The sequence below is a fragment of the Podarcis filfolensis genome (assembly GCF_964270895.1).
Source record: "Podarcis filfolensis genome assembly, chromosome: 2".
NCBI classification, from domain to species: Eukaryota; Metazoa; Chordata; class Lepidosauria; order Squamata; family Lacertidae; genus Podarcis; species Podarcis filfolensis.
The window spans coordinates 20,276,226-20,292,350 of NC_139605.1; the positions used below are offsets into that span (position 1 = coordinate 20,276,226).

The following is a 16,125-nucleotide window of genomic DNA, read 5'->3' on the forward strand; positions in this document are numbered from 1 at the left end:
AATGAATCTAATAAATAAATAGTATTAATATTAATAGTAGCTTGGCTTATTAGGGTGTGCCATTTTAGGAGGATGAAGCTTACTTTTTGCAAATTTATTCCTTGAGTGGGTCTTTAAAATATGGGGGGTGGGGTTGGGTGTGAGGAATTCCAATCTGCTATTTTTTTGTGATTGGACAACACTTAGCTTGGTAAGTCTACGTTTGACGAAGAAGCATATACAATGCTTTTGTCCTTAAGCCACAAGAACTTGTGTTGCAGTAAGATTGCTAGTCTTGTCAGTGCTCCAACTCTCTGTTATGCTTTATGCCCAGAGGGCGAGCGGAGGGTGTGCAAGAAACCATCACAGAAACACGCGCAGCACTCAATGGAACAAAGGTCAAACTGGAGGCAGCTGAGCAAGCTATGAACAAAACCAAGGAAGCCATCCAGGCTGTGACTGGCCGCGTCAGACAGGTGAGATGAATTGAACCACCTGGTGGCCAGAAAAGCTTCTTTAAACATTTCCTCTACTCTTTCAGTGGGCAGCTCCAGAGCAGGAGCACACTGCTCATCTACGTGAAACTACGGTTTATTTCAACCAATGCAATGCCACACTGTGGCCACCATGGCAGAGACATGCCAGGCCAGTCAAAGAGCAGACAAAAAGGCCAAAACAAAAGTCGGTTTGCAACGACTTCCTTGCTGTATTAAAACTGATGGTGCAAATGTGCCCTGCGATTGTCCCTTCCTTCATGATGCTACCCAGTGATGGGCTGGGGACCAGGTGTGGGGCTGCCTTGCTCTCAGGTCTCCCCAAGGCAGCAGGGAACTGGTAATGATGCAGGCATAGCAGCAGAGCCAATCCGAGGCTCCAAACTCTGCATCATAGCTGTCAACTTACAGATTTGAAAATAAGGGACCAGCAGCCTCAAAAATAAGGGATCAGCAGCCAGAATAAGGGATTTTCCAAGCATAGGTATATTCAACTTCTGAGCCCCTCCGAGTCAAAGGCAGAAAGCCTAGCCAGCAGCCAAACAAAGCCTCAAGCGGTGGTTCCCACAGCGCAGCAACCTGGCAAAGGGGATGCAGCAAGGAAAACCACCGTCACCTCTCCGCTGGGAAGCACTGAGCAAAGGCGAGTCCCCAGGCAACACGGCCAATTTGATTGGCACAAGGCATGCAAGCTCCACCCCCCAGTCGTTCTTAGACTCCTTATTCGGTGAGCAATGCAGCCAAGCAACACAGTTGGAGCCTCCCTCCTCCCTGGCCGGCAGGGAGGGAGGGAGAGGAGCTGCTTCCTTTGAAACCCGGGAAATTTAAGGGACATCATCAATAAGGGACAGCAGCAGGACACGGTGCTGGGATAAGGGACTTTCCCGCCAAATAAGGGACGGTTGACAGCTATGCTCTGCATCCACACTGTGCCAAGCCCACCCCCACTGTCTTGCCCCTCCCCCTGTAACCAATACAGAACAACAAACCCCTGTGTTACAAACTTAACACAACAAACAACACATTAACATGATGGCTAGTATACTAGATAGCACTGCAATTCTTATTGCATAATATACATGTTTTAGTACAACAAAAACAAAATATGTACACTTGTAAATTCTCTAATATATTTGAAATCAAATGAACACACGTCTGTCAATCTTTGAAAGTCCGTAAAAGTATAGTAAGTCTATAGTTGAAGCAAAGTAATAGATGCTATCCTGTGGGCTAAGCGGTAAAACTTTTTAGGCGTTCAGGTGCCGAAGTAGTAAGTGAATAACAACGTAGGACAGTGATCCCGGATAATCTGACTGTTTCGCTGGAATCTTCTTCAGCACAACCCATAGATTAGAAAAATGCACAAGGAGCAGTGGTCATAAGGATATGTAACCCCTGTAACCAGCTGCAACACACAGGTGCTGGGAAAACAGGAGAGCAATGCAGCCCCACTTCCACAGTCCCATTGGCTGCCACTGCTGCTTCTTGAAGTGAAAAGTTCTGCCCAGGTGGGCTTTCCTCTTTTTCTCATCAATCAGCCTTGTGGTTTTTCTTTCTCTCAGGCCGGACGCAAGCTCGAGAAACTGGTCGACGCAGAGTCGAAACTGGAGAGCCGCCTCAAAGGTCTGGCGCAGAACGTGAGCGCATTGCAAAACAAGTCCCAGAACAATCAGAAACTCGCCCAGGAGGCCAAGGGAAAAGCGGAACGTGCCACCACTGCTGCGGGGAGGCTGGAAAACGTGAGTGTCCCTCTTCCCTCTGATCACCACCACTGCCAACGGCTACTGTGTCAACTTGCCCACACGTCTCTTGCCATGGACATAGATGCCAACACTCTCCATGGCTCAGATTGGCATTTTTCCTGCCTGCCATCGGCATTAATTCCTTCCACCTTCTTCCATGACAACTCTTCCCTCATAACCACTTTTTTCAAGCAACCTCTCCCCCAAATTAGAAACCCGAATTCAATTTAATAATAACAATAACAATAACAATAATAAAGTAATTTATTATGCTACCCATCTGACTGGGTTGCTGCAGCCACTCTGAGTGGCTTTCAACAATTTATAAAACCACAGTACAACATCAAATATTAAAAACTTCCCTATACAGGGCTGCCTTCAGATGTCTTCTAAAAGTCAAATAGTTGCTTATTTCCTTAATGTCTGATAAGAGGGTGTTCCACAGGGTGGACACAAATACAGTGGACGCTCGGGTTGCAAACGTGATCCATGCGGGATGCACGTTCGCAACCCACAGCATTCGCAACCCGTAGTGGTGTGCCTGCGCAGGTTGCGATTCGGCGCTTCTGCTCATGCGCAAAGCGCAATTTAGCACTTCTGCGCATGCACGACTGCCGAAACCCGGAAGTAACCTGTTCCGGTACTTCCGGGTTTCGGCGGGTGCGTAACCCGAAAAAACACAACCTGAAGCCTCTGTAACCTGAGATTTGACTGTACAGAGAAGGCCCTATGCCTGGTTCCCTGTAACCTCACTTCTTACAATCAGGGAACCGCCAGAAGGGCCTCGGAGCTGGACCTCAGTTTCCAGGCTGAATGATGGGGGTATATAGGGCTGAAGCCATTTAAGGTTATAAGCTCGGCACCAACATTTTGAATTGTGCTCTGAAATGTACTGGAAGTCAATATAGATCTCAATAGAGATCTTTTATGACTGGTGTTATATGGTTCTGGCAGCTGCTCCCAGTCACCAGTTTGGCAGCCGCATTCTGGATTAGTTGTCGTTTCCGAGTCACTTTCAGAGGCAGCCCCACGTAGAACGCATCATGGTAGTCCAAGCAGGAGATAACCAAAGCAAACAACGTTAAACCAAACATTGGCCTTCAACAGGTGGGTTGTGTCATGGCCTGATCTAAGGTGAGTCTTCAACTGCACCTCTACTACAGTACAAATATATGGTAGTAAAAAAAATATTAAGGAATGGATCCGCAAATGCATGCTTAAACTGAAAGTGGGTCCTGGGCTGGCGTAGCTTACTGAACCAAAGTGAAGTGAATCTCATGTGAACTAGAGGCATCCAGCCAAATAATTGGCTAGAGAGTTAGCACCGCATTAGCGTCCCTCCAAGGCTTTGCTGTAGTGGTGAGCTTCAATCTCTGTGTCCCCAGGAGGTGGAGAAAGTGATGAAGAGATACCAGAAGTTGCAGGAAGAAGTGGACAAGCAGCCTCAAGATGCAATGCTCAGGCTGAAAAACCTCAGGGAGGAAGCCCAGAATCTCTTGGACAAGGCCACGGGCAGCAAGAGAAAGCTGGAAGGTAGGGACACCACAGGTGTGGTTGGGCAGGATCCCAACCTCAAAAAAAAATATTTAAAAAAAATGGTGTTGGAAATGTTTACTCTAAAGGCTCCCCCCCCCTTATTGATACCGCTGTATGAACACAGCCTGCGTCCTATTTTGGTATGCAAAATAAGGGAGAGGAGAAGCAGAGCTCCAGTCGAGCCGCAGGCATTCTGAGCTGGGAAAGGGATGGTGTGATGCTTCAGCAGGTGGCGTGTGTGTTTTGGGGGAGGTGGGGCCTATATAGCAGGGTTTCTGGAGGTTTTCAGGAAGTTACAACTGAGTGTATTGGGCACAGGTTTGGCATCAAAAGAAGACAAGACAGGCAACTCCCCATTTAGGCAGGGGTTACGTTCTGAGGCACTGCGCCTTCAAGTGAAATCGTGTGTATTCGAAACACCATTGGAAAAGCCTGCAAGCACCCTCTAACCCTCTGGAAACCCCTTTGAAAAACCAGCAGACACCAAACTCCACCACAATCGCTCCCTCCAAACCTCCTTGCTCAAGCCCCAACTCTCCTCAGGCCTCAACGGTCAGTGCAATGGCTCATGGGATTGCTAGGTGCTTTTTTCCGCACCTTTTCCGCCCCTTCTGGGCTGGTTTAGGGCCCTTTTGCCATTTTAAAAGTCACTTCTGGGTTCAGCGTGCATACACGTTCGTGCATTGGTTGTTGCCTGTAACAGTAAGTTGGAATGTGTGCAGCAGTTTGGAGTTTTCAGAGAGCCTCACACATTATTATTACCCCCCATGTTTTGCGGATGCGGCTGAGACTGAGAGATGGTGATGTGTCAGGGCTGAGACTGAACCCAGTAAGTGGTACCTCGGGTTAAGTACTTAATTTGTTCTGGAGGTCTGTTCTTAATCTGAAACTGTTCTTAACCTGAAGCACCACTTTAGCTAATGGGGCCTCCCGCTGCCGCTGCGCCACTGCTGCACAATTTCTGTTCTCATCCTGAAGCAAAGTTCTTAACCCGAGGTAATATGTCTGGGTTAGCGGAGTCTGTAACCTGAGGCGTACGTAACCCGAGGTACCACTGTACATAGCTCAGCTTCATGGGTGCTTTCTCCTGTGGCACATCCTTTTCCACTCCCTCTCCATTAATAATGATAATAATAAATTTTATTTATACCCCGCCCTCCCCAGCCAAGACCAGGCTCAGGGCGGCTAACACCAGGTATAAAAACAATTGATTAAAATACAACTTAAAAACAAGATTAAAGTACAGCATTAAAATGCAGCCTCGTTTCAGTAGAAACTCAAATCAAAAACTTTTTGGGGATGAAAACGTCAAATCTTCACCAAGGCCAACTATCCGGACTGGTCCTACGTGGGCCAGAAAAAAGCCAGGGAAGTCCCCAAATAGGAGTTCCATCACAAAAAGAGAAAGGAAAAAGGAAAGAGGGGAAGGGGATCAAGTTGATTCCAAGCCAAAGGCCAGGCGGAACAACTCTGTCTTACAGGCCCTGCGGAAAGAAATCAGATCCTGCAGGGCCCTGGTCTCATGAGACAGAGCGTTCCACCAGGCCGGAGCCAGTGTTGAGAAGGCCCTGGCTCTGGTTGAGGCTAATCTGACTTCCTTAGGGCCCGGGACCTCTAGGGTTTTGCTATTTATGGACCTTAAGTTCCTCTGTGGGACATACCAGGAGAGGCAGTCCCATAGGTACGAGGGTCCTAGGCCGTGAAGGGCTTTAAAGGTCAAAACCAGCACCTTAAATCTGACCCTGTACTCCACCGGGGGCTAGTACAGCTGGAAAAGCACTGGGTGAATATGAAAAACTGTTGTCACCAGGGCCTTGCTCTGTCTTCGAAAAAACGCCTGCCTCTTCTTTTCAGAGCTAGAAGGGCGCTTCGAGGCCAACGAGAAACAAATGAAGGAGAAAGCAACCGTGCTGCAGAAGCTGGAGGGACAAGTGACCGAACTCCTGCAGTACATCCGGGACAAAGCCACGGCCTATGCCACGTGCTAGGGGCCCTGATTCCTGCCAGCTCTGGACTCTGCCGCAACGGGGACCTCCCATACATGTCTCTGGCTGTCTCCTCTCTCTGAGACCCTAGCTGTAGATTTGAGGGCCTTCGTGTAACCCTGTTCTTTTTAATCTCCACCTGATTGTACCAGTTAGGCCCGCCTGGGACCAGGCATATCAGGGCGATTTCAGTGCCAGCATCTCATAGACACGCAGTTACGTTGCGGTGGTGCCGTTAGGTAAGTTAAGACTCCGGGGTTAATGGGGAAGGGCCGTAACTGTAGAACCACTGCTTTGCATGCAGAAGGTCCCGGGTTCACAATCCCCAGCATTCTCCAGGTAGGGATGGGAAGACGCGTCTGAAATCCTGGCAAGCCACTGCCAGTCCATGTCGACATTATTGTGCCAGATGGGCCCGACGGTCTCGCTCAATATAAGGCAGCTTCCTATATTTTGTAATTGTCTTACAGGGCCGCTCTCTTTAGAGGGCAACGGGTGTTACCTGAATCGTAACGGTTACCATTTTGAGGTTCCTTCTAACTTTGTGATTCCACTTCAGATCCCATATGATAAGCCCATCTTTCTTATTCTCCCTAGATTTCTGTCCTTAAGTCTTGCCCTGACGGCATCTGTTCGGTCCACAGGCTGTCGCAGAACGGTGGCAGGGGGAATAGAAAGCCTTATTCCTGCAGATTATCTGCCCCAATATGTCCACACCAGCTCAATGAATGGATGAGTTCCCCTCTGTGCGACTTCTCGTTGCCCTTGGGCTCTTTTGCTGTTGCCGTGGAAACAAAGCACCCAGCTGCTTCGGCCTGCAGCCTCAGGCATAGACAAGGGATGCAGAGTTCTACCTGTTTTATCAAGGGTAGCGGAAAATTGCCTGTGGCTTTCAGTTGCCTCCTGAGGTTTCTTTAACCTCAGCAAAGAAATATATTTAGTCCTGGACTTGACGCCCCACAGCTGCCCCCCTTTATTATGAAATGGATGAAGTCACACAGAGCGCTTCCCCTCCCGCCGAAAAATGGTTCTAGTCAAAAGCGGTATGATGTTCAGCACTTACTCCGAGAGTTCCCTCCTATTCCACTCAAGATTGGGAGGTTCCTTCTTCCCACTTCCTTTCCCCTATGTGAATTGCCTCAGGATACTAATGATTGCACAAATAGCTTTCAATAGTTGTTTGTTTGTTTTCTAAGATGACACAGATTCATAGAAGGTGTCTGTCAACTGCTATTAGTCAACTCTTTTGAGCAAGTGAAGGTGCGTCGCACCCAAGAAGCACCATGTTATTTGGGCAACTGAGAATTAAAATAAAATAAAAATCCCACAAGCACATCTTCCCCCCCCCCCAGCCTGGCAGTAAAAATATAATAAATTAACAATTTGCTGTCTTTTCATTATACCTCAAATAAGTTGTGTGGGACTCCTCACAACATGGTAGGGTTGACCGTGACTCTTTCTTCCTGACCTGCTCCTCCCATCCTGTTGATCCAGAAGGTATATGGGGAAATGTTGCGTATCGGGGAAGACAGTGATGCCCAACCACAGACATTCCCTCCTGACCAGCATCTCTTAAGAGAGGAGTGTTTAGCCAACCCTTCATTTTAGTAATAAACCCCTTGACCCTCCTGGTTTTCTGGTGTGTGTTTGCATCTCTGTGACTGATGAAGGTGGTGGTATGTCCTCAGAACAGCAGTAACAAAAGACAACTATTGCTATACCTTTTGGTCCTAACAAAGGGCATTTGAGAGCCCCTGTTTCTACCTAGCCTAAAAACGGGCTCCTATTCCTTCCAATGTGGATTCTGTCCACAAACCGGTATGAGACTCAACATCAAACTTCTCCCAGCCACTGATCAGAGCCAGAGAATTATGGGTGGGTGAATAGTGGAAGCCAGATGAGGTCCCCGGTGATGGCATGTGCTGGTGGTGTGGGGAATTATTTCCTTGTGCCTAGCTGCTAGCAGAAGGAGGAAAACAATGTGTCAAATACAGTATGTTCTCTTCTGACAGTTCCTTCCAGGCTCTAGAGCTGGGAAGTTAAGAAGAAATGGGCATGACAACCTCCACATTCCTTTGTCATTGACACAGCTGAGTTATCAACTGTTGGCAAGGCCATGATGGGTAATGACACACTCAGGCGCCCATCTGTGCACAGCTTCCTAAATTTTATTAGGAACATGCTGTTTTTGTCAAAGCACTGCTGCGTGAACCGGGCAAACATCCAGATATGCTCTCTATACCGTAAGGACACTGGGAAAACACTGCTTTTATCAACTTCTCCTCAACACTATTACTTTCAATAATATGCAATTTGATAAGATAGCAAAAAACCGAATTCCTGTTTTTTTAGATGAGAACCAGCTATCTTCCACATATACTGTATTTTTCGCTCTATAAGACTCACCAGACCATAAGACACACCTAGTTTTTGGAGGAGGAAAACAAGAAGAAGAAAAATTCTGAATCTCAGAAGCCAGAACAACAAGAGGGATTGCTGCGCAGCAAAAGCAGCGATCCCTCTTGCTGTTCTGGCTTCTGGGAAAGCTGCGCAGCCTGCATTCGCTCCATAAGATGCACAGATATTTCCCCTTTTTAGGAGGGAAAAAGTGAGTCTTATAGAGCAAAAAATACGGTAATTACACCCAATGGGAGAAGCAGTTTGCCAACGTGATGCTTTAACATCTTTCCCCCTGCACAAAGGCCAGCAAGGCATATGCAGAGTTACCCTGGCTGGGACTGACTCGTCCAACATCACACGTTGGCTGGTTGTCAAATGTGGGATTTGCGCCCAGGAACACACACACAAATGAATTTATCACGTCCTATGGCTCTGTGATGCCTGGGAACCGATCTCTTAAAATGGCAAGGCATCTTGTGACACTTTAAAGACTAGCACATTTATTGTGGCAAAAACTTTCCTAAGCCACAGTCCACACTTCAGCATCACTTATAATCCCATGGGATGCAGAACGGGGACATACAGTAGTGAATATACGTTTGCCAATTCAAGTTTCACTGTGGCCCTCTGAAAGCTTATGCCATAATAAACCGTAAGGTGCCGCAAGACTCCTCGTCGGTTTTTTGCTACGACAACTCGTCGTTGTTTTTGCCCATCCTACCCATCTGGAAATGTTTAAAATGTGAGTCAGCACTTAAAAACAGGAGCATTTTTGGCCACCCTGGACTGCTTGGACATTTGATCTGCCACAGTTCATGTTCTATGAGTGCAGCCTTTTGAACTGGGTGGGGATCTCTGGCTTCCTGTAGCATCAGTGCAATTGGCATCTGAGCTGCTTGATCCTGTCTCTCTCCTGCAAGGGTTTTCCTCTGAACTTCCTCCCCCCCCCCGCCCCCCGCAGATGGTTTGCACGATGGTTTGATGGGATCTCTTGCAAGTAGCCGTGAATAAAGGAAGTTCTCGTGGTGAGTGGGGTAGCAGCATGGGATAATTCAGGTCAGTGTGGCATAATTCAGGTCAGTGTGCTCTGCATTGGGCTCTCTCTGCATGGAAGAGAGAGCAAGCCAGGAAAGGCACATTCCAGCCCAGCTACAGGACCAGCCCACTCTGCACAGGAGAAAAGCTGGAGCATGCTCAGTCCTCGCAGGAATGGGAGCCTTCATCCACCCACCACAGTGAGAGAGAGGCACCGATGTGACGCTGGCAAATCCAAACATCGAAAACAAGATGCTGCGCGCCCATCTCTCTCTCTGATTTTACTCTTCTTCCTATAACTTTGAAAGCGGTAGTGTGCCATGCAGCAGCAATGACTTAATGTTGTGCCTGGCGATCCCCGAGTCTTGGCAAATGTTGGAGATAAAACATTGCAAACACTGAATGCAAAAACACTGCCCATTTAGAATGATCAAGAAATATCCACACAGCTTCGAAGGAACGGCAGGGCTCTCTCTCAAGACAGACAGAATATGGCAGAAGGGCGTGTTGAATTTTCAACTTTCAAATTCCCAAAATGAGGGGTGCCAAAATGTTTTAACATAACCTGGGAATTCAGAAGCTATTTTGGTTAAATTGATATGATTGAGTTTTGGTAAGTAAAATGTGTGTAAAATTACATTGAAATCACCAATGATTGTCAAGTTCCTGCAGTATTATTATTATTATTATTATTAAGCATTACTTGACATTTTCAGTAGGTAAAATTAAAAACTTACTTGGTTTTCCGAAACAGTTCATATGCTTCTTAATCAAACGTAGACTTACCAAGCTAAGTGTTGTCCGATCACAGCAATAATAGCAGATTTCCTCACACTCAAAAACATATTTTTAAGATCCCCCTCATTGAATAAATTTGCAAAAAATTAAGTTTCACCCTCCTAAAATGAAATGCCCTAATGTGGCAGTTCACATCTGGGTTTCAAAACCCTAAACACTGGGGGTAGGAGAGAGCTTTGCTCCAGTTGCTATAGAGTCCACAGCGACCGGTACAGACTTCTTCTCTGCCCCAAGCTTTCAGTCTTCTGAAAGTGGAACCCAGAAGCGGATTGCCACATTCTAGGCATATTGATTCACTCAGCTTTAAAAGTGTTCTAAAAACCATTTGAATAAATAAAACATTTCAAATAAATAAACAGCATACTCTTTTTGTACAGGTAATGCAGGGTGGGGTTGGTTTGGGTTTTTGTGTGTGTGTGTGAAACCCTATTCCTGTAAGCATGCATCAGAAAAGAGAGGGAGCAGGTGGCGCTGTGGTCTAAGCCACTGAGCCTCTTGGGCTTGCCAATCGGAAGGTCGGTGGTTCGAATCCACGCAACGGCCAACCTAGCAGTTCGAAAGCACAGCAGCACAAATAGATAAATAGGTACCGCTGTGGTGGGAAGGTAAACGGCGTTTCCGTGCGTTCTGGTTTCTGTCCCGTTGTGCCAGAAGTGGTATAGTCATGCTGGACACATGCCCTGGAAACCTGTCTGTGGACAAACACCGGCTCCCTCGGCCTGAAAGCGAGATGAGCGCCGCAACCGCATAGTTGCCTTTGACTGGACTTAACCATCCAGGGGTCCTTTACCTTACCTTTTACTGCATCAGAAAAGAGGTGAAGGGAATCCACCCTTTTAATCACCTTTGATTCTCAGTTGGTAAGTGATCGTGAATATGTCCAGAGTTTTGGAGGAGATATATATGGCTGTCAGCTCCTGACCTGAAGACGACTCCTGAGTTTTAAAAAGACAACGTACAACTCTACATTTATAGGAGGAGGAGCTCCTATTAAAGGAAAGAGAAATAGCCATGGAGGTCAGAAGGGGATGGAGAACTCAGCGATGACAGCACACATGCTTTGCATGCTAATGACCTCTGTTTGGGTCATTTGCATATCAAGGTAGCGTGGGAACCCTGGAGGACCACTGCCAATCACTATAGACAACATTGAGTTAATAATAATAATAATAATAATAATAATAATAATAATAATAATAATTTATTATTTATACCCCGCCCATCTGGCTGGGCCTCCCCAGCCACTCTGGGCGCCTTCCATAAAAACCAAAAATACAATAAAATATCACACGTTAAAAACTTCCCTGAACAGGGCTGCCTTAAGATGTCTTCTGAATGTCAGGTAGTTGTTTATCGCTTTGACATCTGCTGGAAGGGCGTTCCACAGGGCGGGCGCCACTACCGAGAAGGCCCTCTGCCTGGTTCCCTGTAGCTTTGCTTCTCGCAATGAGGGAACCGCCAGAAGGCCCTCGGCGCTGGACCTCAGCATCCGGGCAGAGTTACATCAGTGATAGGGGAACCTCAGGCCAAGGGGCCTAATGTGGCCCTCCTGACCTTTTTATCTGGCCCTCAGGACCATGACCCCTCTCCCTGTCCCTACTCCATGTTCTCCTGGAGTGCTTTTGCCTGGCTGGAATGTGTTGTTAAAGGGAGATATTGCCTCTTGCTAGCCTGGATTGGAAGATGTCCGAATTATCCAGCCGTGCTGTTCTTATATGATTCTGAGCATCCTTAGTGTGACAATAGATCTTTTGCAGTAGCACCCGAACATTAGCAGATCCAAGCAGATCAGGGCTGTTTCCAGATGGGTGGCTCATGCTGATAAGAAATCACTGTCCTTCAAGGTTCAAGCACAATTGCAGTTGGCTTTCTACGCTGCTGGGAATATTGCACTTTTTCTGCACATTCATCCTGTTAAAAAACAAAAAGAGAGAAGAGGGGAAAAACCAATAATAATGATAAATACTAAAATACAAATAATGATAGACAACCAACAGATCACATCACTATGTGAATCTGAAATTAAGCATATAAATTAATATAAGCTCTCCAGATGTCCAAATTGATGCCCATGTAAAATACGTTTGAATGTAGCCAGAGTAATGAGTTCCTCTGACCTTTGTGCAATATACGATATGTATTTGCCCTCCCAAGATCAAAGTATCTTAGCCACTGTAAGAGCTTGAAAAATCCACTTGTGTTGTCCATCCTTTCATCTCCTTACTGCAGGTATATAGTCTAAAAGCACATAAACATCTCCAAATATCAAGGATTTCGCCACTGCAAAATTGATGTGTCAGCTTCAGACCAAAAGGAACGTCTCACTGGACAAGCCCACACCATATGCCTCAGTTTGGCACTTCCAACATCTAATTGTATTAAGGCAATGCCTTCCTATACAAACGTTCCAAGCCAGAGGCCAAACCACATCTTACTGCAGTGAATTCTGCATGTTACTTTTGTGTTGTAGGAAGAAATCCTTTCTCTCACCTGTCCTCCATCTGCTACCAGTTTGCCTACAATGCCACCTCCCCTTACCTTATGAAGCTCTGGTTTCCCACCCCCCCTCCTGTTTAATGAAATCTTCCTTTTTTTATTATTCCTGCAGACTTTTTGCCTGACAGGTTGATAATGTTTTTCCTGTATTTGCTGTTTGATATTACTGTTTTATTGTGATGCTGTGAGTCTAACCATTGTTCACTAAACCTTGAATCTGCTCCTTTCCAAGCATTCCTCCCAGACTTTCCTAAACAGGAAACATACAATTTTGGATCGATTACCTGCATTCAAATGATGTGGCCTGTGATTGACAACACATGTAGAATTCCAGACACACCCTCCTTGAAAAAAAGGCAGAGCAATGAAATAAATACACACAGCTATTCAAATTAGGGGTCCTGATTTTAAATCGAAAGGCAGATTTAGGTAATTCTGAAATTAGGCCTAACCTGATTGTAAAAATCCCAGATGAGATCCTAAGAAGCAGTTTGGTGGGACTTACTTATTTGAGGTTGGGCTTTCTATGTGCTTAACAGCCATGTGATAGACAGAAAGTCGACAAGCAAAGCTTTCTATTCACTGTATCTTTATGCTGTGGAAAGCTGCATCTGTATGTCATCATGGCAAAGTGATATAATCTATTCCTATTTGAAAATACCTCCACAGGTGAAAGTCTATTTAATTCCTCCATGAACGTTGTTATTAATATGTGTGCACACAAACATGCACACGCACACAAACCATATTGTTTACAGTGGAAATATTACACAAGAACAAATCTCAGTGCAGCTGCACTATCACTTTCTAGTGATTGTTCCTAAAGATAGCCTCACTTTTACGTTAAGTCTCAAAACAATGGCAAGTTAGACTCACACAAAGACCAGCATCTCAAAACAAACAGGAATGCCATATTTTCCAGCTCTTGAAAGCCAGATGATGCTTGTAGCCTGATGTTGAGGCTATCATCATGTCTCTTGCTGACTATCTCCTGAGAGCAGGCAAATTTTTTCCTCATGACTGTTTTAAGAAATGACTCCCACTGTCATTGCAATTACTTCTCCCTCCCTGCAAGAAAATAACACTCTGTTCCGAAGACTTGTTGGCCTGAGACTAGGGAGCCAGACTCCATCCATCAGTCACAGAAGAACCAAGGTCTGCTCTGTTGTACGTGTTTATGTGAGCAGGTTTCCTCAGAGATTAAAAAGATATCAGGCTAATAATAATAATATAATGATGGTGGTGATGACAAAAATAGAAAGAAAAACATCAAAAAGAGTGGACATAATTTAACTATTTTTTTATTTTACAAATGCTTTCCTAGTCTTTTCCTGTGGAAATGTACCAATTATTGTGGGCGAATCTAGCTTTCAGGCAATGTCACATTTGACCTTAAGTATGGCACTCTTGTCTCATAGCTGAACGCTGATCATTCTTTACCTGCTTTATGAAAATTGTAACTTTTTAATATGAAAGAAGCTGTAGCTGTCTTTTTTTTAAAAAAAGCATTTCACTAACTCACGTCTCTTATTTGCTTAAATATGCAGCTCCCAGTTGAGGGTTTGCGTCACATTCTGATCCGATGTGCATAAAAGCATGCTGTGAAACATACTAAATGCCAAAAAACTTAACCAGTGTCTAAATTTGAGGCCCCTTTTGAGCTTGAGACTCGGGCCAAATGTCTCCCCACTCCACTAATGGGCCCTAACATTAGAAAGAGTGAATCAGATGTCTCAGGCGGCAGCTGCTTGGGGTTGGGCAGTGGCAACTGGTGACAACTGAAGCTGCCTTCAGAATATTTTGATTGGAAGGTGGAGTATAAACCTTCAAAAAGAAAAACCAAAAAAATCAATGTGACATAGCAGAGACTTTAGGATTCAGTTACAAATAGCCCAACTCTGACCCTTGTGCGTAGCCTTAAAGAAGAAAGGCTATTTTTGTGTGTCACTTCTTAAAAGGTTCATAATAGGCAGTTTTGGGTGAATAAAATAAGGCTATGGACAAGCCCATCCTGAATATCTGGGCTAAGGCAACAATTGTATAAACAGTTATGTAAATGAGAAATGCCACCATGACTGTGTACTCACCATACAATGAAAGCACTCACACATAAATCCTAATAGTTCACCCCACACAGAGCTACAATTCCCAGCGCCTTTAACAAACTACAGTTCCCAGGATTCCATGCGGGGACGTGCTTTAGATGTATGGTATCAGCAAAGACTGTTGTTATGCGGATAATAAAACAGTTTTGCCGGATCCCTTCTCAAAGCTCAGCAGATCTTCTGAAATATATCGTAAGCTGCCAATTGAAAAATACACTGAAATGGGACTAATCTACGGGTATTTGGCTTTATAATATAGACATATATAATTATGTTGTGCAATATAAAGATAAAGCCAAATACCTGTAAGATTTGCCACATTTGAGAGCGTTTTCCAAGCAAAATGAGGTTTGCTATATAGAGAGGACAGGATTGTAAACAAATAAATCCATGCATGTTAAGGCTTTAGTTTTGTTTAATTTGCTTCAAGACCTGGCACTGAGCCTCAGCTAAAAATGCACACACACCCCCTCACCTCCTAAATAAACATCGGTCACCTCATTTATTTTTATTTTTAAAAGAGACAAAAGACCACCCTTTCTAGATGTGCGTATGTATCTGGCTGCTGGCTTTACGCAGCAGCAGCACCAGATCCCGGCGGAATCCGCCCCGCGCTTTCCCTCTGGCCTTTTCGCTGCTAACTTTTTCCAACTAAGTTTAGCTTTTGGATCAAGCCGAGGAGCGGCGCGAGGCGACTTCTTCTTTCTTTTCTTTTTTTTTTTTCCCTAAGGGGAGGACGGGGGGCGAGGAGGGTTTTCTCGGGACGGAGGCGCCGGGGCTCGGGTTAGGAAAGGCGCAGAGGCATCCAGCGGGGAGGAGGCGGAGGCGGGAACGGCCTGCATTGGAAAAGGGGTCCTTCCCCATCCGGAGCGACCCACAGGCCGCCCACGCCGCCGGGGTCCTCTTCGCCATCCCTTTGGCTTTGCCCCCAATTCAGCAGAAGAAGAGCCGCCCGGTGCGCGGCATCCACGGAGCTGCCATGAGGCTGTGGGGTTTGCTACTCGCAGGTGAGTCTCCCCCAAGGATCGGGGTCGCGGCACCTGCCTGTCAAAGTCCTGGCAGGATGGCCAGGAAGGAGGGCGGCAGAGAATGGGGGGCGCCTTATGCTGAAAGGAGGGAGAACTTCACTTTTGAAATTGTGTGTGTGTGTGTGTGTGTGTGTACTAGGATAGTGACTTTTAAAACTGTTTTTTAAATCGAGGAGGGCTTGAGGGCTTCTTACATCTTTTCTTGGGTCTGCATCTTGCCACCCTTGCCCTTCCCTCAGGACAGGGGGCTTCTTAACAGCCCAAACCAGAGAAATCTCCTTTTCTTCTCCCACAAATGCCCTGATGGTTGTCCTCACTGTGGCTGCTCATCCTGGGGGGGCACTGCCAGGCTTCTCTTGGCCTGATGTGCTCTGTTTGAGGGTTGGGGGCACCTCTCTAAGATTCCCCAAAGGACAGGCTTCAAGATGGTATAAATGGCGTCTGGTGGTCTTCTTCGCAGGGCGTATATTCTTAACTCCGACTTTCTACTTGGGGCATACGGTGGTCTAGATTATATTGGCTAAAGT

At 46.0% G+C, this 16,125-nt stretch overlaps 2 protein-coding genes across 6 annotated transcripts in view; both read left to right on the top strand.

The window, feature by feature from the left end:
• Nucleotides 1–7,364, top strand: part of LOC310756402 (laminin subunit beta-1-like) — a 73,964-nt gene extending 66,600 nt beyond the window's left edge. For all 5 annotated transcript variants that reach the window (XM_083600291.1, XM_083600289.1, XM_083600293.1 and 2 more), the window contains 4 exons: nt 314–455; nt 2,036–2,212; nt 3,601–3,748; nt 5,606–7,364. In XM_083600291.1, the coding sequence (XP_083456417.1) occupies nt 314–455; nt 2,036–2,212; nt 3,601–3,748; nt 5,606–5,739 (601 nt within the window). In that variant the 3' untranslated portion in view covers nt 5,740–7,364. The remainder of the gene's footprint in view (nt 1–313; nt 456–2,035; nt 2,213–3,600; nt 3,749–5,605) is intronic.
• A 7,786-nt stretch (nt 7,365–15,150) lies between these two features.
• The window catches only part of LAMB2 (laminin subunit beta 2), a 64,544-nt gene continuing 63,569 nt past the window's right edge, over nt 15,151–16,125 (top strand). The window contains exon 1 of the mRNA XM_083600296.1: nt 15,151–15,577. Coding sequence (XP_083456422.1) covers nt 15,550–15,577 — 28 coding nt within the window. The 5' untranslated portion in view covers nt 15,151–15,549. The remainder of the gene's footprint in view (nt 15,578–16,125) is intronic.